General features: G+C 30.9%; 1 protein-coding gene across 1 annotated transcript in view; it reads right to left on the bottom strand.

Annotated features, from left to right (window-relative positions):
• Positions 1-18,279, bottom strand: part of LOC148310260 (protein Skeletor, isoforms D/E-like) — a 99,038-nt gene extending 80,759 nt beyond the window's left edge. The window contains exon 1 of the mRNA XM_088258674.1: positions 18,022-18,279. Coding sequence (XP_088114800.1) covers positions 18,022-18,073 — 52 coding nt within the window. The 5' untranslated portion in view covers positions 18,074-18,279. The remainder of the gene's footprint in view (positions 1-18,021) is intronic.
• Between the last annotated feature and the right edge of the window lie 4,748 nt (positions 18,280-23,027).

The following is a 23,027-nucleotide window of genomic DNA, read 5'->3' on the forward strand; positions in this document are numbered from 1 at the left end:
TAATTTGATTATGTTTGCACATATAAGTTATGATAAGTGCTCCAATTGAAATATACAATTATTTAAGTCGGTTCTCTCCGTATATTATAAAGTAAGTTTCATCAAATTTACTTTACTATAAATGTATCGATTAATCTATTTTTCTAAAAATCACGCATTTCCTTGAATGGGACGCGTCCAGTGATCATGAATGGGACGGTCCCACTCAAAGGGAAAATTTTCCCATTCGTGACGAATACTTTTTATTTACATTAAAAATCGTTTGTACTCGTTTGTATTACACGTATAGTAAACATTATATTGTTTATAGGTTATAATGCCAAGAACACGCATAACCAACGTTCAAATTGAAGCTGCTGTAGAAGAGGTTTTAAGTAAAAAGCAAAATATTAGGTCGGTTGCAAAGACATATGCAATAGGAAAATCTTCTCTTTATAGACGTGTTAAACAAGTAAAGGTTGATATTTCTAGTGGTTAGATATTTTTACATACACCTAGCATAGGAATAACAGAGCCTATCAGCGGAAGCTAAACTGGCAGGGCACAACGGAGTCCTGGTTCTAACTCTAATGTATGGAAGTGAAACATGGAGTTGGCAAAAGAAGGATAAAAGTAGACTGAATGCAGTCAAAATGCGATCTCTCAGAAGAATGTGCGACAAAACGATTGTGATAGATGTTCGAATAGTGAAATACGGAAGGAATGCAAAGCTGAGACGAGCATTATCGATGAAATTAAGAAAGGTGTGTTGAGATGGTTTAGACATATAGAACGAATGAGTGAGGAAAGGATGGTTAAATAAATTCATGAGGCTAATGAAAAACATGGCATGATCAGGAATGCCAAATACTTAAAAGTAGTCAGGTTAGGAGTCGTAATAATCAGCGGGTATGTATGAGGAGATGCATGAAAGTGGAAGAGGCGAAGAATGTTTGCAAAGACAGAGTGGTGTGGCGTTCTGTTCTTTCTGCTTACCACTGCGGGGAAACGACGTGATGATTCGTTAGTTTTTTTAGTTAGTTTACTCTGAAGCAAGAAGAAATGCTTTCCACGTATTTAAATTCAGCTGGAAGAATATATTCTACAGTACAGAAAAAGACTAGAAAGGTGAAATCAAGTATAATCTCTGACACTCCAGCAAAGGACAAGTTTTTGAAAATACAATTATTGAAGAATGGAAAACGAAAACCTATAGATAGTCCGAAAAATAAGCCTAACGCTAAAAGAGTTTAAAAAACTCATAGAAGCGATTTCAATGAGTGATAACAGAGATATCAGTTCAGATAAATCAGTTGAAATAGAAGGTGTATCACTGACATAAACAAAATGAAAGGAGGATAATAAGTGTCACATATGTGAAGGAGAATACCAATAAAGTGTTATGCAATGGCTCAAACGTAAATTATGTGGCCCATGAAAATTGTGGAATATTAAGATATCTGAACTTTTTCTGCCAAAAATGTTGAATAAAATTTCTTTTGCATGCGTCTGCGTATTATATGAAAGTGCCTACCAATTATTTTTGTTTTAAAATATAATTTTTCCATCGATCTTGCATTTTAATTGATGTCCCATTCATGGTATACTGGTGTCCCACTCATGGGAGGGTGTTTATGAATGGGACATTTTAGGACATTATTTGAAATCGATTTTTCAGTCAGTTAAGTTAATTTTTTTAGAAAACAAAGTACTGCATATTTGTAGCTAAAATATTGAATAAAGAGAAACCATGTTTACTTTTTATGATTTATTTTCCGGAGAAAAACTAGAGAGGCAAAATCAAAAACGTCCCATCCATGGGCACTCTCCCCTACTATATCCCAGCAAAAGCGGTATATTTTAACTTAATATTTACCCGCTACAGGACAGAAAGTGTTGTTTTTGCATTTTGAAGAAAAGGTATACGTATAGTTTAATTATTTTTTTTAATGTACTAAATATTTTTCACATGGAGAAAAAACATTCAGGTTTTAACTAAAAAGATTAGTTGCACAGTAAAAAGTTCAATAAGTTGCTTGATATTTGTTTTTAATACATTGTATTATATTTTTAAACTTAAAAAACGTTCTCCTGAAAAACCAAGTATTTTTTGTGACGTTGTTGAAAGGAGTGAGCGATATGGTTATTGTACCTCCATTTTACATTTTTTTGTTTGTTACATATTCATATTTTTCAACCCAGACATGTGTACTTGGCCTGTTCAATTAATTCGTAGACTGACGTCATAGAACGTTATGAACAGACCACGATAATAAATAATAAAATTATTAAATTCCCCATTGGTCCTAGAATAAAGTTATTTAGCAAAACCAAATGATTTCATGGTCACGACTCACCGCAAGTTCATAAATTTTGATGTTTTTTGACGTTCTTGAAAGGAGTGAGCGATATGTGGAATCGAAAGCTCCCATCTTAAGATGTAGACGAGCATCTCTATCTATGCATTACGCACTCGCTCAGCGCTTAGCATCTGCCTCATGGCGCCAGGGATAGAGTACAACAACAGTAGACTACTCACATATGGAAGTAGAATGAGATTCATAGGAAAGTAACGGTAGAAAGGACGGGTACGGATTCCGACATTCTGCGTACTTAAATTAATCACATCAAGCCTTATAGGGAAAGGCTTCTTGTAGTTTACTCGATTCAACTACGCAAAGGTACGCGCCTTTACGTGTGTAAGGAGACATTTTAATTAAGGTAATCGTGGAAATCACATGACTGTCCGTATTCTTTAACCCTTATTGGTCCAATGTCGAATCTCATTCGACATCGATTTATTCCTCTTAGGTCCCATGTTGGATGTTATTCGACATTTTTTTCATCATAAGTTTTTTATTCAAAATCCAAGCTTACATTTTTGTCACTCCTATCTATTACAACAGTATGTGGAGCAGAGGACAAATGTTTTTTTTTCCAATTGGAATGTAACTGTCTACATACTTAGATTGCTAGAGATTTTCACTTTTTGATAAATTTCATGCTATTTTTGTAGGTCTGAGTGACCCGCTATTTAAAAAAGGGATCAATTTGTGGTACAGTATGTTCAATTCCAGAAACTCTGAATTAGTTCTAACCATTGGACTACAGCCTCTTATATAGTATAATATAAAGATACTGTATGTATTATACTAGCATATATCGCTCACTCCTTTCAACAACGTCATATATCAAAAATCGTCAATTTTCAGTTGTGCATGTTTTCGGAATGCCCAAAAAATGTACTATATTCCAGCAGAAGAGGCATATTTTCAACATAATATTTACCCGCTACAGGGCAGAAAGTGTTGTTTTTGCATTTTGAAGAAAGGGTATTGTTTAATTATTTTTTTTAATGTATTTAATATTTTTCAAATGGAGAAAAAACCTTCAGGTTTTACCTAAAAAGATCTGTTATACAGTGAAAAGTTCAATGAGTGGCTTGATATTTATTTTTAGTACATTATATTATATTCTTTAACTTTAAGAACGATCACCTGAAAAATTAAGGATTTTAAAATATTACGTTGTTGAAAGGAGTGAGCGATATGTCATATTATATATAAATTATTTAACATTTATAAACACATAATTACAAATTACAATTCCCGTGCCGAGGGTTTATTTTATAAATAAATAAAAAAAATATATTTTTATGATATTTAATCAAATACGGTATGGCCGATTGATGCGATATGTTTCAGATCTACCAACTTCCAATATCCATTTACAAATAGCTTTTTTATATATTTTTTTAAAATTTTAATGACTTAATTGGTAATAGAATATGTTGTACAACTTTATTGGATAATAATCAAAGTTCTTTTGATAAAAAGACGTATGGTTATGTTAAATGCACGTTACCATAAAGTTCGTTAATTGTGATGTGTGTGCTTTGCTAGGAGATATTTTCTTATATTATAATTCTTAACTGCATATGTGTACATATTTATTATAATATGATCTATAATATTACACTAGACTTGAAAAAGGATTTACACTCTCCTATTTCGAAATGAAAACTGAAATTGTATAAATTAAAATTTTGCATATACATAAAATACAAGCACATATCGTACGTATATACTCGTATATATTTACCAATACCACTTTCTGTCAAAAACTGTTCCTATAATATAGAAAATCTGATATTATAAATGCTTAACTGGTTGTCGGTTTTAGATAGCCAACAAACCCACGTTTCCCGTCAGCGGTTTAAGAAAATTAAGTACTGAGCACACGGTTGTTTTCACCGGGCGGAAAATATTTTTCGTTCAGAATTTTCGTATGCGCTTCGTGAAAAAAAAAACCCCAAAACGTATCTGCTGGCTATCTAATTAATCTCCTTGTTTTTATTTGTTTTAAATAATTGTACTGATATTTCAAAACTCTAGGTTTAAGTTTAAAGTTTAATTATCTGAGAAATTTTACCAAATTCTCATCTTATTCGATTAAAATTCTGGTTTTTAATTTTGTCGATTTAACCTGTGAACGGTACAAAAACTGGACGGATGTCAATCACTATTACAGCATCTGCAGATATCCGTCGATATTCCGCATTCCTCTCCATCTCCGTCCCTCTCGCGCCCGCTTCTTCTTCCTGGTTGCGTCTCCCTCTGGCGCTATGAGATTTTTATTTTCGTGATGCTACAGTTTATCGCGGTACAGTTAATCGGCCGGCCAATCTCAGCCGAATAACTGACTCCGGGAGACAGGCAAAATTACGGCGGCGACGAAAAAGGGCACACTCCTTATAAGGGACCCGCTTCGAGATGGAGTTCTTGGTAATATATTTTTATAAGTGCTTCCAATTTACATCTTGAATGCGGACAGCATCGTAAATATTTACGCCCTTGTGGTTCCCTGCACATTTCATGTCAAGAAAGTGCAGATAGTACGGTAGCGAGTGCTGCGAGATTTATGTTTTCGTCAATAAATTGTGTTTAAGGCCGAACATACGATAAATCGCCACTTAATTTTCTTTATTTATTGATTTGGCGTTTAATTTGTAGAACTCCATTTTAATTTATGGATTAATTTTTAATGCCATAAATAGGCGAAAAAATTGTCACAATATCAATTTTTATATGTTTTTTTTTTAAATAAAATCTAACTTAATAGACTCAAAAGAAATGTGTTTGATTTAAGAATTAATACATTGACTTCCAGGAGTATGGTCGTATATATACGACCAATACAAAACATGATCTATGACGTGATTTATACCAAAACATATTTAAAACATGATTTATGTCAAAATTGCTAATGTTGCGATAAATTATGTTTACTGGTGTAAATGTTTTTTTTTTAATTGAAGTAAATAAGTTTCTTATAGCATAGCATATAAATTATAAAAGTAAAAAATAAATTAAAACTCTCTCCTGGACAGGTTAAAAAAAACTAAACCCAGGTGACATTTGACTTTTTTTTTATTGTTAAAACACCGTTTTTGCATTTAATAAAATGAAATTTTATTCGAAATAAAAACACGGTTTGGAAAAGAAAAGAGTAATTGAAAGGTATTTATTGAAAAATATATTGTATATTTATATAATTTACCTTTATTCTAAACAAAAATTAAATTTAATATATGTATATCCAAAAAATAATTGAGCTTGAAGATACGTCTAGCCCTCAGCGTGGCCGAACGCGTTGTAATTTGAATGCTCGAGATCTCAGGCTTAAGAAGATATCCAGGGTATTATAATCTTTAATCCATCACTGAAATAATTTGGTTTATTCAATGTTTTACATATCTTCTTCGTATATTGTACATATCTTCTTCCTGGCTTCATCCCAACTTATCGTCTTTGTAGACTGTTGAGGTCAGCTCTCCTCGTCCTCAGATTGTACACCCTTCTCTCATGGGCAACGTCACCTTCGAATCGTGTTTTCTTCCTTTCGTCCTTTCCTCTAGATGTCTTACGAAGAAGATCCATGGCGATTGCCTGGTTTACAATATGATCAGGTTGATTTCAGGAGACTGCAGAAACCTGGCTTTGAGCTCACTCAAATCCTTACGGGTCACGGTGGGTTCATGAGCTACCTACATCGTTTCAAGATCTCCGAGATCGACAGCTGTACGTGTGATGATGAGACACCTCAAGATGTCCCTCACCTGTTGATGCTTTGCCCCCTTTTCAGCTTTCAAAGACAACAGCTAGAGGCGCGTTGCAGGAGCCTGGGTGAGGATCTATCCAACATCGAATCCGTGATAGTTCATAAGGAATTGTCACGAGAGGTAGTATCATACATGATAAAAATAGTGAAGGACATTGGTAACATAAACCAAAGTAGGACACAAAATGCCGAACCCTCTTCTAGTGGAACGGAAGGTCTGCTGATGACAGTCAACAGTCCGCCTTCTCCCGAGGAGTTTTACGTGGTTTCCTCCCAGCAATGAGCAAATGCAGAGAAGTTCCTATTTGACCCACACTAGATGATCCCTCCTGTTCCCAACACAGATTCAAATAAAAACATATTTAATTAGCTAGAAGAAACAAAAATCCACTAAATGATCTATAAACCTTGTACATAATAAGCAAGGTAAATAATAAATGCAATTCCCATCTAAAAAAAAAAAAAATATATGATCAGGTTTTCTGCGTCCTATGTGCCCATACCATCTCAATTGCTTTTCCTTTACCTTACTATTGATGCCTGTTATACCCAGGCTTCCACGAATGCGAACTCTTTATTTTGTTTGTTGAAAGTTTTTCGCAGATACTTTGTGGCACATTTTATAAACTTTATAAAATTTAACAATTTTGTTTTAACCACTTTTTTATTAATACAATTTAACCTACCGGTTTCGACAAGAACCTTGTCATCATCAGGGTTTATTAAATTCTAAAACATTAAAATACTCTTACCAAAAACTTCCACATATTAAATCCAAAATGTTATTCTTATTACTCATTGCGTGGCAACCCCAAATAACAACTATTATTTATTTGGGTGATTCCATTAAATCCAGGTTAAATTGTATTAATAAAAAAGTGGTTAAAACAAAGTTGTTTCATTTTATAAAGTCTTTATTTTGTCTCTAAGGGACACTCCAGCTGACTATTGTATAACATAGTCTTAGGATCATTGATAGTATTTTTATTTTTTGCTTAGTTATGTGGGTAACAATATAAGGAAAACGGCGTATAAATGCAATGTACAAAACAAAAGAAAAAAACTTATTTAAAAAAGCAACAAGAACATGGATACTGATTATTCAAAGACCTGTTTTGAAGGATACTTCAGATAAATGTATGTAAGGATGTCAAGAAATTGTGAATTATCGTGAAGTGTTTTTAAATATAGTATTTGAACAAAAAACTCGTCTTAAAATGAATTCATACTGCTAAGTTTGGTGAAATTAATACTACAATACTAAGTCTTGTTTGTCTCCATAGAAAAGAGGTTAGAACACTTGGCGACCGTGCTAGAGGTCCCGGGTTTGATTTCCAGGGGAGTCAAAATAAATATAAATTCATAACATGAAATGAATGTAAACATTAAAATATTGTAAAACGTATTTTTAACTCCCTTTCCGGTGTTGTGTACCTTGTACATAGTGCTTCTAATAACCATAATATCTCTATAAATATAATAATTACAGGGCTAAGATTTCAGGTATTCCTCCATAACATATTTACGCATTGATTTAAAAAAAAAATATTAATAATAATCAGAATTTATCGGGTACATCGGAGGTATTTTGTGAACATCGGAAACAAATTCGCGTATAAACAGCGCGTGAAGAGTGTGCGGGAACCGCGACACTATATTCGCATCTCACTCTTGCATACTTGCACTGTGCAAGCGCGAGGAGCTCAAAGCTCAATGTTCCCTGGCTAGCGGCAGTAGCTTTTGGGCTTCCGACAAGAGTGGACCTATGCTTGTTCCGTGAGCGTTGTCAGATGGTTTTTTAATGTTTTCAGCAAATAAATCTAAATTATTATGATTTTCGACATAATTTATAATTAATTTAGGGTATTAGCTATAAATGTCCATATTTTCCGGTTTAAAATCGCTATTTTTTTTATTGTGTAGTGACTACCCAACACTGGGACGCGCGTTTTACTTTAGCATCGGAAGGGAAAGATTAAGCAAACAAACAATTTAACGGAATCAAGAAATCGCTTAAAGCGTTCAGATTTTTTTCCACTACGGTATTGTATATAATTTAGCAATAAATCGACCCCAATATTTCAAGGTATGCAAATGTAATTTAAAAAACCTAAGGCGTTTATATTTCGTACCAAGCGTTAATAAAGAGCTTTTTTACGGCGATCATCTTTACATAATGGTATTCAATCAAATTACATAACAAAGCTTAATTAGTTGCGCTCCATTGATCTTATCTTTTAGTTTTCTTCTTTCAACTCCGATAATTCTGAATAACAGTGACGTGCGTTCAAACTATGAAGGTACTTTTAATTTATTTAGTTGCCGTTTATAATGCTGAACTTTTTTCACAAATTAAGAATTTGACATTAGTTTATTCACCCTACGGACGATACACGGGTTTTTCATTTAAAATTGGACGTTTAACAAATCAAATTGGGAAGTTAGACAATTTTTTTTAATTACCTAACGTCCAAGTGATTCTGAAATCTAGCTACGGCTTATGCAACACCGCTTATCATGACCCTATTCAGGCTTCAACTTTTTAAGTTTCATGGCCTATGCCTACTCGTGAGTGGATTTACTCTTTATGTTTAAACATTAAAGTTACGTTAATTTCATGTAATTCATGAGTGAAAATTCTAGGCAAAAACACTCTCTAACAAATCAAATAGGACGTTTTACTGTATTTTATAAAATAGTTAGAATGTTTAAATATATATTCATATCAGTACTACATATACATATACATTGGAAAAAAGATTAAACTCCATACCTTTCAATAACTCTTTTCTTTTCAAATCCATATATTTATTTCGAAGAAAAACTTATTTTTTCTATACGGAAACGGTATTTTAAGCAAAAAAATCAAATTCTTTTATTGTTACCTGATTTTAAAGAAAATTAAGTTACTTGCTATCGATTATCCGCCTTAGTAACATATCGCTCACTCGTTTCAACAACGTCACATATCAAATATCGTCAATATTCAGTTGTGCATGTTTTCGGAATGCCCAGAAAATGTACTTTATCTCAGCAAAAGCAGCATATTTTTAACTTAATATTTACCCGCTACAGGGCAAAAAGTGTTGTTTTTGAAGAAAAGGTATTGCTTTCTTTTTTTTTTAAATATACCATATATTTTTCAAATGTAGAAAAAACATTCAGGTTTTACCTAAAAAGATCTGTTGCACAGTAAAAAGTTCAATAAGTGGCTTGATATTTATTTTAAATACATTATTTTATATTTTTAAACTTTAAAAACGATCTCCTGAAAAATCAAGTTTTTTGATATACATATGACGTTGTTGAAAGGAATGAGCGATATATCATCCGTAGGGTGAAAATCCAGAGTCTGATAAAATAAATTTTAAAAAAAATTCAATGAGTTTTATTGTATGATCGGACAAATTCAATACATTAAATATCTGTTTGTCCGCGGTCGATTAACGGTAACGTTTCAATCGTTGGCATCAATGACTAAAGAATATGAAGAATATGGTCGTAATAAATAAAAAAATAAATGAATTTCTAACAAAAACAGCAAAAATAAAATCCGCACGCCTCTGATTATGATATTTTAGATTCCAACAACCTTTTTCAGGCTGATCGTACAGTTTCAAAACCCGCTCTCTTGTTTTTATGTGACGAAATGTGTATGTACTTTACGATTATTCTTCATACTTTGGTGCTCACGTTATCAAGATAAACAAAAAAAAATAGAAAAGATGTAACCTTAATGACTTTTAAAAAACAAAGACTAAAAAACCTTAAAACGGGGTCCCTTGTCAATTTAACTAACTAACCATCACGCCGCTTCCCACTAGAACGCTAGACCACTCTGTCTTTGCAAACATTCTTCGATGTAGTGCCCTATGCACCATTGGGTGCGGATAAGGATTAGAAGAAGTTATATTTTTGGTTGAATAACCTATTAGTTATCGGTTTAATACCAAAATGGTGACCAGAGTTTTTCTCATCATTTCCTACGGTGTACATTTGTAGTTTAATGATTTAAAAGATATAAATGATGAGAGTTTAAAAACTTTCATATTATCGTGATGTTTAACAGTATTTATTGATTTGGCGTTAAATTTATAGAACTCCATTTTAATTTACGTATGTATTGATTGTCAAACGCAGATTTTATGAGTCTACTACGTTGACTGACGGTCGGTCGATTTAATCTTCACATTCTAGGCGAAACAATTGTCACAACATTCATTTTTATGCGTTTTTTAACAATGAAATACAACTTATTTGACTCATAAATTCTGTGTTTGATTTAACAATTAATACATAAACGTTTTATATTTTCCAACAAATTTGTTTGTAAAATAAGTATTAATATAATATAACCCGGTGAAAGTGTGACACACGAGTAAGGTGATGCAACAATTATAGTGAGAATTTTCGTTATTTGTCAGCAATGAAACAAAAAATCCCTATTAATTCCTTTGTGCATTATGTAGGTGCCATTTAGGACAGTGTAAATAACAATACATATACGGTGCCACGGAATTCATGGTATACGTAAACTGACCATTTATTTCTGTCCTCAAAACGGCTCAAAAAAAATTACCAGTTTGTACGTAATAGTATGTATATTCAAGAAAACACGTATTTTTCACAGTTTTTTATGTATTAATAAAAAGAAAAAGAATCGTGATAAAGAAAATAAGAGGAATAAATAATATAAGTATGAAAAAATTATGTTGTATATTTTTCTAATTTTCAAATTTTCTTAAGTATCAGTGGGTTTGCTTTTAAATAAGAATGGAATTCTTGGCAGGATTTTTTAAAATCGCTTTGAGTACTCCTGTGACATTGTGTTTATTTCTGTCGTCCACAACTTATTCATCTGTGAAAAGAGTGTTTCTACAGGCGACAATCTTACGTCTTTCTACCGTCGATTTTTTGCACTTTTTTTTATTGTTACGGTGTGTTGTTCTTTTTTTGAAAACGGGACATTTCGACGTCCCGAAACTTTACTTGGGGATAACGGGACAGGCTATCTAAAAATGAGACGGTCCCGTTCAAAACGAAACGTATGGTCACTTTAGGTATATGTCATATTTTCATCACTAATGCCTCCTTGACAGCTTTAAAAGTGGGTTCATGCAACATTTGTTGTCTTACAAAACATCGCAATTTAATTTTCAGATTTCTAGAATACTCAGGGCATTTTTTGACGAGAAAGAAAAAGAATGTTACACTGTCAATAACATATTGCGTTGCACCATCTATGTGATTTACATAACCTCAAATAAAAAGATAAAAAGTCACCACACATTATTTTGATAAAAAGAGATTCTTACCTCTAATATTTATTTATCATGTGTAAACGATCAAGATAACACTGCGTTTATATGACACAGTGCCCTATGCACCATTGGGGTGCGGATAAGGGTTTTATTATTATTAATATTTATTTAATGACACTCTAAAGAAGTAACTGAAGCGCTGGACTGATGACCCTATCATTATGTAACAAACAATCAAGATGACACTTCTTTGATATAATTCAGAGCCCTATGCACCATCGGTTGTGGATAAGGGTAAGAACATAAAGAATATAGGAAATTTCCTGAATATTTTATCAAACATTGCGTTTTATAATATTTTTTAACCAATTATTTTTTTGTTTTTTTGTTAGCAGCAACGAACAATTTTTGAGGCACCGAGTTGACCATATTAATCACGGTATTTTTTTTTGATAAATAAAATAAAAGTTTTTTAATAACCAGTGCCTATATGATTTTAGACATGGCGTATTTTAAAATAATGGTTGAACTTTGTCTTCTGCGTTTCTGTCATACACCAAAAGAAATACAATAGATACTCACAAAAATGTACGATGCACATGTATACAAATACATGTAAGCGTGTAATATGAATTGTGTACATGTCTACCCAAAACGAGGTTTTATTCGGAAAAATAACGGGATTTAAATCACTGTAATCTTGCAAGATATTTTTTTGAACTTTCTTAATTGATTCGACTTTGTGGTAATATTTATCAAATTTTCCATATAAATTTAACTTAAGTATAAAAATAAAACTGTTGTATAAGACAACTTTTTTTAGTTTATCAATGTAAATACGACTAGTTTCGAGAAATAGAGATGAACTCATCAATATGTGTAAGTTGTATTTTCTATTAAATGTAGTAAAAAATTTCAAAACAAACAAATTTTTCTGAATATAATTTATATTTGAAGCACTGACTTTGTTATTTTCCATTTAATAATTAAAATGTAACCTTGTTTTAAAATCACTATAAATATTTTATTATAACTTAACTATAATGTCTACTGTTTTCGAAACTAACCGCTTCTTTATCAAGACCCATTAATAATTATTAATCATATAAGACTGATAATAAGTATTAATCAGTCTTGATAAAGAAGCGGTTAGCATCGTAACCGATAGACATTATAATTAAGTTATAATAAAATATTTTTAGGGATTTTAAAACTAATTTACATTTTTATTATAAATTTTACTGACTTCTGTTATGTACAAAAATATGTAGTATTAATAAACTCAGCCATTTTTGTTAGCAGAGCGTGTCATGTTGTCGTGTCGACATGTATTTTTCACCATTGTACCGTTATCATCTTACCAACCATGTCTTTTCTTAATGATTTTTCTAATTTTAATATTCTTGCACTTAATCATCTTTTTCAAATATAACTAACCAACCATCACGAAGCTTCTCTGCAAATGTAGGCAGAGAGAATAGTATGATTCACCAAAATCATATATTACTCACTCCTTTCAACAACGTCATATACAAAAAAAAAACTTGATTTTTCTGGAGATCGTTTTTAACGTTAAAAAATATAATAAAATTCATTTAAAAAAAAATTAAGCCACTTATTGAACTTTTTACTGTGTAACAGATCTTTTTAGGTAAAACCTGACTGTTTTTTTCTCCATTTGAAAAAAATTTAGTAGAATTTTAAAAAAAACAATTAATTATAAACCTTTTCTTCAAAATGCAAAAACCACACTTTCTGCCCAGTAGCGGGTAAATATTAAGTTTAAAATATGCAGCTTTTGCTGGGATTTAGTATATTTTCTGGGCATTCCGAAAACATGCACAACTGAAAATTTTACGATTTTTTATATACATATGACGTTGTTGAAAGAAATGAGCTATATTTATTTCGATGATTTTTTTTCAATAAAAAAACGGTGTCGTTTTTTTAATACAAAAATACTGTTGCCCGGGTTTCAAGAAAAATAAGTTGCGGGCTATTGATCATTTCCCCTTGAAGATAATATACAAATCAATACATAACTAGGGTAATTCCAGTACTTGAAAAAATCTTAAATAAATTTAAAAAAAAACACTTAAATTATTGTTCAATATTTCGTTAACGGAAGAATATAATATAATAAACGAATATAACTGTTTGGTAGAATGTCTCTTTATATAGGTATTTGGACATTTTGTCGATAGATAGCAGTCTACCAGATTCGTTCGTGCTTTCATACAAAACCGATTCATTTTGCATATTAATATTTTATTTAATAAAATTAGTTATAAGTATTTAATTGTGCTCTATTTCAAAGTAATAATAGCCTCAATTATAATTTAAGTCGATGTAAAAATTGAATGTGAATACTATTGTAACATCGATATAAGTGAAATTTTCCCATGACAATAGGGCACATTAAAATCAATTTGCAATCTAATGTTTTCACTTTATCCCATTTATACATGGGAAGATTAATATATAACATATTAATATTTCGCCATCTATAAACACTGTTTTGTGTATCTGATAAACAGCATCGAACAGATTAATATAAACATTTTTTTTCGTATTTTCAACACCTCTAAAAAAATGTTTTGGGGGAGTTCAGTATTATGGACCAGGGCTGCTTCTTTCAGTGACTGAGATGATGTATAGCGAGAAGTATCACCCAATTCTACTGGAAAAGATACTACCAGAAATACAAAAACAAAGGTCAAATGGTAATGGAATATTTCAGCAGGATTTAACCTCCTGCCACAAATCCAACAAAAAATATGGAAATTTTCACAAAAAACAATGAACAGTGTTGGACTGGTCAAGAATTTTGCCAGACATAAACCTAATTGAAAATCTATTGGCAATCTGTTGGAATCGGCTCCCCAAAATTGATTGAACTACGGTGGAAAACCTCATTTTGTCCATAATTCAGGTATGGTTTCGAGACGAAAAAATGGCATCCACGCGCATGGCACCTTATATAGGGTCCGCCATCTAAAGTTTTTTTTTTCAACTAGTGCTTATTTCGTGAATGGTAACACTTAGCTCATGTCTGATTTGACAAATAATTAGTTTTATCCTTCCGCTGAGCGAATATGGTTGTGTATACGCTTGAACAACGCTGGGAAATATTGCGACATTACTTTGAAAATCATGGTAATGTTGCAGAATGTGTGCGAAAATTGCGTACGGTTTTTGGAAGAAGAGAAGCACCGTCAGCTCCGTATGTTCGTTATCTTGTGAAAAAAGTGAAAGAAACTGGCATCCTCATCGATAAACCAAAGCGTGAAAAGCCAAAAACAGTGCGTACACCCGAGAATATCGATGTTGTGGCAGAAAGTGTGCGTGAAGCGCCATCAACATCAATTCACCGTCGTTCTCAACAATTGAACATTTCGGAGACATCATTGAGACGAATTTTGCATAAAGACCTTGGTATGACGCCATACAAAGTCCAATTGGTTCAGGAGTTGAAGCCAACTGACCATCCAATGCGTTTTCGCTTCGCTGAGTGGGCCTGCGATCGACTTACAGAAGATGCCGATTTTGCCAAAAAAATCATCTTTTCGGATGAAGCTCATTTTGATCTTGGCGGGTATGTAAACAAGCAAAATTGTCGTATTTGGGGCACAGAAAACCCGCACGCATACATTGAAAAGCCGGTACACCCAAAACGAGTCACTGTTTGGTGCGGATTTTGGTCCAGAGGCATAATTGGGCCATTTTTCTTTGAAAATGAGCAAGGAGTGGCCGTTACAGTCAATGGCGATCGTTATCGGGCCATGTTGAACGGATTTTTGTTCACAAAAATTGAAGAGAAGGATATTGGCAACATTTGGTTTCAACAGGACGGCGCTACGTGCCACACAGCCGAAGCTACGAAGTTTTTTTTTTATAGCATTTTCAAAAAAAAAAAGTTATTTGGCGGACCCTTTATAATAAATGCCAAGAAAAGTAAAATCTTTGATTGAGCCCAAATGAGATCATATTAAATATTAATTTGTGATATAACTAATAAATAAAAGATTTTACAAAACTTTTTATGAAAATACAACAAAAAAAGTTTTGTTTCAATTAATCTGTTCGATACTGTATAACATATTAATATTTCGCCATCTATAAACACTTTATTGTGTATCTGATATATGTAGGAACATGATGCTTGCAATCGCCTTATTCGATCGAATATTGAGCAACGTGAAGCCGTTTGAGAGGCCGCTTCGAAATATATTTAGCAATACGTTACATTGTTTTCATAGATCCAGCAATCGTGGGAGACCACATACCATTCAAATCAGTTACCGCCATAAATAATGCTATATTAACGTGTTGATGTGTGTCTCTATGGGTAGATCAATTTGCCAATCGTTTAATACAAAACGATCGTGTAAAACATAAATTTAAAATCATAATATATAATAAATATTATTTATAGATTTGGCGTTTTATTTGTAAAACTCCATTTTAATTACACTGGCCAGCAATGATCTTGTAACTGAAATTTTGATGACTGATTTGGACTAAGTTAATCGTTCTTATTCAAAGTCTATATGGTGACAAGCTTGTATCACGTCAAGTTTTGATGTTACAGTCATATTATTGTTTGTATGGACCCCATACGTTGAAACCGTAATAATGGTTGGTATCTGGACATGTTTTATTCTAAGGTCTAAGGAATTCTAAGGGAAAAAAGTATTGATCATTATGGAGTAACACTGGAAATATATTAACTTATTAATATTGAATACGATAGCATTCTATGTATATATATATTTATACATAAATAAAAAGATAAACTTTAGTCAATATTAGATTTAAAAATATCCATTACGACTTTCGTTTTTTGATTCAGCTATGCAAAGTGCAAAAAGATCAGGTATTTTTATGCCAGTTACAAAATAAAAGTTGTAAATTGTTGGCCATGTTATTATTCCACATTAAGTACCTAGAATTGTATAGCTAATTGTATAAGGACCCTTAGTCCATTTAAACTTCACATAAGTTTGAAAATGCCATAACAAGGGGAAACAATTGTCACATTTTTTGTGTTTTTAATAATAAAATACAATTTAGTAGACTCTAAAACGAGTGTTTGATTTTTATATTTAATATTTAAAAAATTTTTAAATATTAACTTAAAATCTCACCACATTTTTTACATCTCAACATAGATAACATAGGATTAAGTCTACTCTGGTTATACATATTCGTTTATATTTACAACATTTTGTGTGTGTAGGAGTTATTTTCATATTATTTTTTTGACATCTCATCAAAGATGAAGAAGAATATGGAAGTCTGGGCATTTACGGGGCTGGCGACCGTCATAGGCTGGTTTAAGTGATCACATTTCACACGTGTAACATTCACCAATTCTACCAACAACCAACCAACAATTGACAACCACACTACTCAAATTCTTGGAAGTTCTATATAAATTAACCAATTTAGAAACATTGTTCTTGAATCACAAGAACTTAACTACAGACATCTTTTGGTTAGATGATTCAAGAACAAGGTTTCAAAATTGGTTCATATATATATATATAACTTCCGAAAATTTGAGTATGTGGTTGTCAACCAAGGGTAGAATTGGTGCATGTTGTGAGTAAAATGATCACTTAAACCAGCCTATGGCGGTCGTCAGCCCCGTAAATGCCCAGACTTCCATATTCTTCTTCATCTTTGATGAGATGTAAAAAAAATCGTTTATGTCAATGTAAATCGAACCATCAATATCGTAAAATAAAAAAAGATTTTTTTATTCGCATTATTTTGAGTGTTTTCTAATACTTATTCACAAATTTAGGTTTCCTCCACTGAGGGCTTATTTTTACATTTTTAATCTTAACATAGATTTCATAAATAGGTATAATTATAAATACCCAGATTTTTTCGATTCTTCGTCATCTAAAAAACAAACTAGTTAGTTAGTTTTTTAGATGACGAAGAATCGAAAAAATCTGGGTATTTATAATTATCCCTATTTATGAACTTTAAAAAACTCACTTGAAAAACGCTTTAAAAATTTCAAGCAACTCGAAAGCTCAATGTTTGGATTTCAAATGAGATAATGGTGATTTAATATAATTGAGGAAAAAGCTGTCTGCTACCAAACCGGTCGACAACAATAATTAAATTGTAGTTTATTTGTATAACATGAATGTTTTAAAGGCATAAAAATTAACCAATTAAAACCCAAATTATAAATATTTATAATCAAATTATATGGAAAAAATTGATGAGAAATGCGGTAAGAATTTTTTTAAAATTTATTAAAATTAATGGAAAGAAGGGTCGGTCTTAAACTGGACTAACCAAACACATAATTTTAGTTTTAAATACAAATGAAAAATTAACCAAAGTAACTTTACGCAAAAAAATATATTGGATAAATATTTTAATATTATTTATACACGTGTGAGAATTTTCGCCAATTCATATTACACTTAAGGCTTGAAAACATCCACTACGTTAATAAAGTTTTTATATTATTAAATTCATGTTGCGATGAATATTTTGAGAAATAAAAAAAAAACTAAATAAAACAAAATAACCTTTTACAATAGCACACAGTTAGAGTTTAACTATAGAGAGAAAAAAACGTATTATGTCTTATAAAAATAAAATAAAAAATAAAATAAAAATAAAACAAAATTACCTTTTACTATAATAGCACACCACACGCAAATCCACCACAAAACCGTCGACATGTTTACGTCTTTCGATTTAAAAAAAAAATATTAATTAACACTCTTTTAATGTTCGAATCTACCGCTACAACGGCCCGTGACCTGCCTATAGCGATGCCACAAAGTTTTTAAATTCTGCAGCCAGAATTTATATTTTCAATGATTTTATTTATTTATTTCTAATTTCCCGCGGACGCGCTCTCGTCGGAAGATCAGCGCAGACTGACTTATGGCAGCCGACTCTTGCGGTATATATCAGTTTGTTTCTTTCTCCCGAGACACCGGTTTGTGCTTCATTCGCATCGGAGGTCCAATAAGACGTTTTCTAGTTGGCCTCTTATAGCATATAAATAAACAAAGAAATTTTAAAATTTTAAAGTATTTGAAAATGGTAAAAAAACGGTTTTTATTAAATAAAAACAAATATACAACATTTTAAGTGCATTCAAATACTTGTTCACAAATCTGGATTATCTCCAATTATAGGATTTATTTTTCATATTATTTTTTGACATCTCATTAAAGATGAAGAACGTCTCTAGTGGAGTTCTAGTGATTCAAGAACAATGTTTCTAAATTGGTTCATATATATAGAACTTCCAAGAATTTGAGTAGTGTGGTTGTCAATAATGGGTAAAATTGGCTAATGTTACCCGTGTGTAAAGTGATCATATTATACCAGCCTATGACGGTCGTCAGCCCCGTAAATGTCCAGACTTCCATATTCTTCTTCATCTTTGATGAGATGTCAAAAAGTGAAATGATTTTTTAAAAAACATTTTTAGAGGCATTTCTACTTCTCCAAGCTTTTAGTTTTGAAGGCTTGTCTACAGGTAGAATGGTTGTGAAAGGGAAGATATTTTTGAAAAATACCCAGATCAATTGAAAATAAATCTTTCTTGAATTTATTTTACAATTGGTGGAAATCGAACCCGCGACGCCAGTTTCGCAGTCGAGCGTCTATCTAACTACGCTACGGCGCTTGACAATCAACTCTGTCCATGATTGACCATAAATTCCACATAATATTTACAATATGTACGTATTCAAGCACCCTTCACATATGAGCTAGAAGCGACATATCGCTCACTCCTTTCAAGAACGTCATAAATCAAAAATCATCAATTTTCAGTTGTGTTTTCGGAATGCCCAGAAAATTTACTATATCCCAGCAAAAGAGGCATATTTTCAACTTAATATTTACCCGCTACATGGCAGTAAGTGTCGTTTTCGCTTTTTGAAGAAAAGGTATTGTTTAATTATTTTTTCCAAATATACAAAATATTTTTCAAATGGAGAAAAAACCTTCAGGTTTTACCCAAAAAGATCTGTGGCACAGTAAAAAGTTCAGTAAGTGGCTTGATATTTATTTTTAATACATTGTATTATATTTTTTAATTTTAAAAACGTTCTCCTGAAAAACCAAGTTTTTGTATTTGACATATCAATACTTTTTTGAACGAAATATCCCCAGTGAACAATAATTTGCATGTGTCAAATACTGTTATTCCAAAAAAGTTATGCATTTAAAAAATCGTATCTTTTTAAGTAAGTAAGTAATAGGTTAATAAATTATCAACATAAACCTAAATAAATAAAGCATAGTTCAAATGAATAAAGTATAATTGAATGGACACCGGTACATTTATAATCACAATGTTGTTTTGAGACAATCACTTTTGAGTTCAAAGAAGGAATTTACTTTGAAAAATATTCATGCAAAATATTATTTGCATAGGAAATCAAAATTATATTTTGAAAAAAAAATCATAATGAAAAAAAATATGAAGCGTTTTATTTTTATATGATCTTTAGTGTAATTTTTACGTTAGTATGGCCTATTTACTGTCAATATAGAAAGAATATGGATATGAATATGAATATGAAAGATTGAAAAAAAAAGTACTTTTTCAAAATATGAAATACATACGAGTCGGGTTGTGGTCCCGTGATTAGTGTCGCAGACACTTGAGTCAGAGTTTCTCGGTTCGAAATCACTCTATCACTATTTGATATATATTTCTAATAATAAGCCGCTTAGACTCACAGAAATAGTATGAAAGTGTTTATGCACATAATAAAAATACATATTTTTCCTTCTTCTTTTAATAAAAAAATAAGTTAATTAATTAATTGATAAATAATTTTTCTTTTAAGCATTCAATAAAAATAAAGCTGGGTTTTTCAACAAAGAAGTTATTTATTTATTTGACTGTTTAAAATTACAATAACTAGCCACACGAATATTTATATTATTGCTATAAAAATATGAATAGTTTACTTTTTATTGAAAGACATTATAACCAGCTAACTTCCATTCGTTTTACCGAATAGTGTTACTGATCACAGTTTGAACCTTATAGAACCGTTCGAAATTAAAGGGAGATAGTGTTTGTACATAAATATAAACGATAAAAAACCATTTATCACAATTTATTGCAGTATGAATTATGAAGTAATTACACGATTTCATGTAAATAAAACTGAAAATTGATATGCATGAATGTGGAGGTGAAGATTGTTTACAAAGGCAGATTGGTGTGGCGTTCTATTCTCTCTGCCTACCCCTGCGAAGAAGAGCTAGTTAGTTTTAATTGGGCAACGATAGTTGTTTACCGTTTGTGAACCTTTCATTACCGTTCATAATATCGCTCACTCCTTTCAACAACGTCGTAAATCAAAAATCAAATGACTGGATTTTTCAGGAGAACGTTTTTAAAGTGTAAGAATATCATCAAATGTATTAAGAATAAATATCAAGCCACTTATTTAACTTTTTACCGTGCAACAAATATTTTTAGTTTAAACCTGAAGGTTTTTTTTCCATTTGAGAAATATTTAGTAGGTATATTTAAAAAAATAATTAAACAATACCTTTTCTTCAAAATGCAAAAACAATACTTTCTGCCCTGTAGCGGGTAAATATTAAGTTTAAAATATGGCAATTTTGCTGGGATATAGTACATTTTCCGGGCATTCCGAAAACATGCACAACTGAAAATTAACGATTTTTGAAATATGACGTTATTAAAAGGAGTGAGTGATATTTTGTGCCCACTTTTATACATAATTATTATGTTATATTAATTTTTAACATAAGTAATACAATAAGTTACCTATAAAATGCTAAAAGTGAATCGATTTAATTGAGTAAGGTTTTATCAATTCATCATAAATTTTCTACAGGATACCATTTCGCAAAACGATTTAGTTAACTTTCATCTTGGATCTAATTTATATTTCAATAACGACTTTTGAATTATAAATGAATTTCAAATTATAATACTTATCTATTGGTAGATCCCTGATTAAGAGGAAGTTAGGGCAAAGAGGACACTAGACACATTTTTTTAAATCAAATAAAAAAAAACAGTTATCATTGTTCATACACATACGCAAGTACACAAATGTATGATTATTAATTATTCAAACTTATTTCGATTTAAAATTTTGTTGAAACTATGAATTGAAAGCAGATTTATGTCGCTTATTTTTTTCACCTGCATATACATGCTTTTTTTACATTTATATTACAAATATTTGTGATATTGATACTAACACTTTTAAAATTATTTTTAATATCTATCGTTTTATCCCTTTATTGAAACATGAAATAAAATGTTTACCAACACACAGGCCATGCTTTTGTAAGTTATATATGTTTATTTGTAAAATGTTACAAAAAGTCTAAGTAATTAATAATTGAATAAATTATGCATATTTTTATATGATCATGTATCAGTACTAGTGATACACTAATATAGCCAATAAGTATAAGTGAGTTTTCATAATAATGTTTTTCATTGCAAATAGCTATATGTAATAAGTAGTAAGTATTTTTTACTGTTCTACTTTGCAAACAACAAAATGCAAATTTTATTTTAAATTGAAAGTGTTTGAAAACAATTTCAACATTTGTTTTTTAAAGTTTAAAAATATGATTGTTTGTAATTTTAAGGATAAAATAAAAAATAAAATCCGTGTCTGATCGTGTATATATATATATTTATATATATATATATATATATATATATATATATATATATATATATATATATATATATATATATATATATATATATATATATATATATATATATATATATATATATATACATATATATATATATATATATATTTATATATATATATATATATTTATATATCACTGTTTTATACTTTTTTTATAATACCATATTTTTTCATTTAATTTATCGAGAAAAGTTAATAATAGCACTCTCACTGGCACTAACAAAAGTCAATGATTGAGTTGATATTTCTTCATCGAAAAAAAGAACAAAATGTAGAAATCATAGATTAAAAAAAAAAATCTCACTGTCAATACAACTTTTTAAATTAATAACGAATGAGCTTGCTTTTTTGGAGGTTCATTTTAAGTTCACGGGGTACAAACCGGTGGTAAAAGATTGCAAAAATCACAAAAGGTGAGAATTTGGATTATCTCTTTATTTTTATGGACTTCTCGGTACAAGTCAAAATTTTATCAGAGATACTAAATACCAATGTGATGTGAAGATAACACTAAATTTAAAAGTCCGTTAACAATTTTAAGTAGGTAACCATTCAAACCAGACGTCCTCTTTCAACTAAAGCAGAGATTCCCACGCGCCATTACATAATGTTGTATTATTATTATTCACGTTTCTATAGAATACATTTTTTATTTCACGAAATTATTACTGTTATGAAACTTATTCCAGCAAAAACTTTTCTCGGTGGTCTAAATGTACTACATGATAAAATACAATATTAATGTAGTAACGTGTGTAAGAATTAAACAAAAAACATCGAATTAATATCAAACTGATACATTGACTAGAACCTCCATTATTCGGATCCGATTATTTATCCGGTTCTTCGGTTATCCGGTTTGTCAATTTGTATTTGTAAAATATTTTCTACTACCCCTATTCATAAATTCGGTGATCATTTAAACTTGGTATGATTGGGTATG

The sequence above is a fragment of the Brachycentrus maculatus genome, unplaced genomic scaffold (genome assembly GCF_059751285.1).
Source record: "Brachycentrus maculatus isolate JH-2025_06_01 unplaced genomic scaffold, ASM5975128v1 h1tg000102l, whole genome shotgun sequence".
NCBI classification, from domain to species: Eukaryota; Metazoa; Arthropoda; class Insecta; order Trichoptera; family Brachycentridae; genus Brachycentrus; species Brachycentrus maculatus.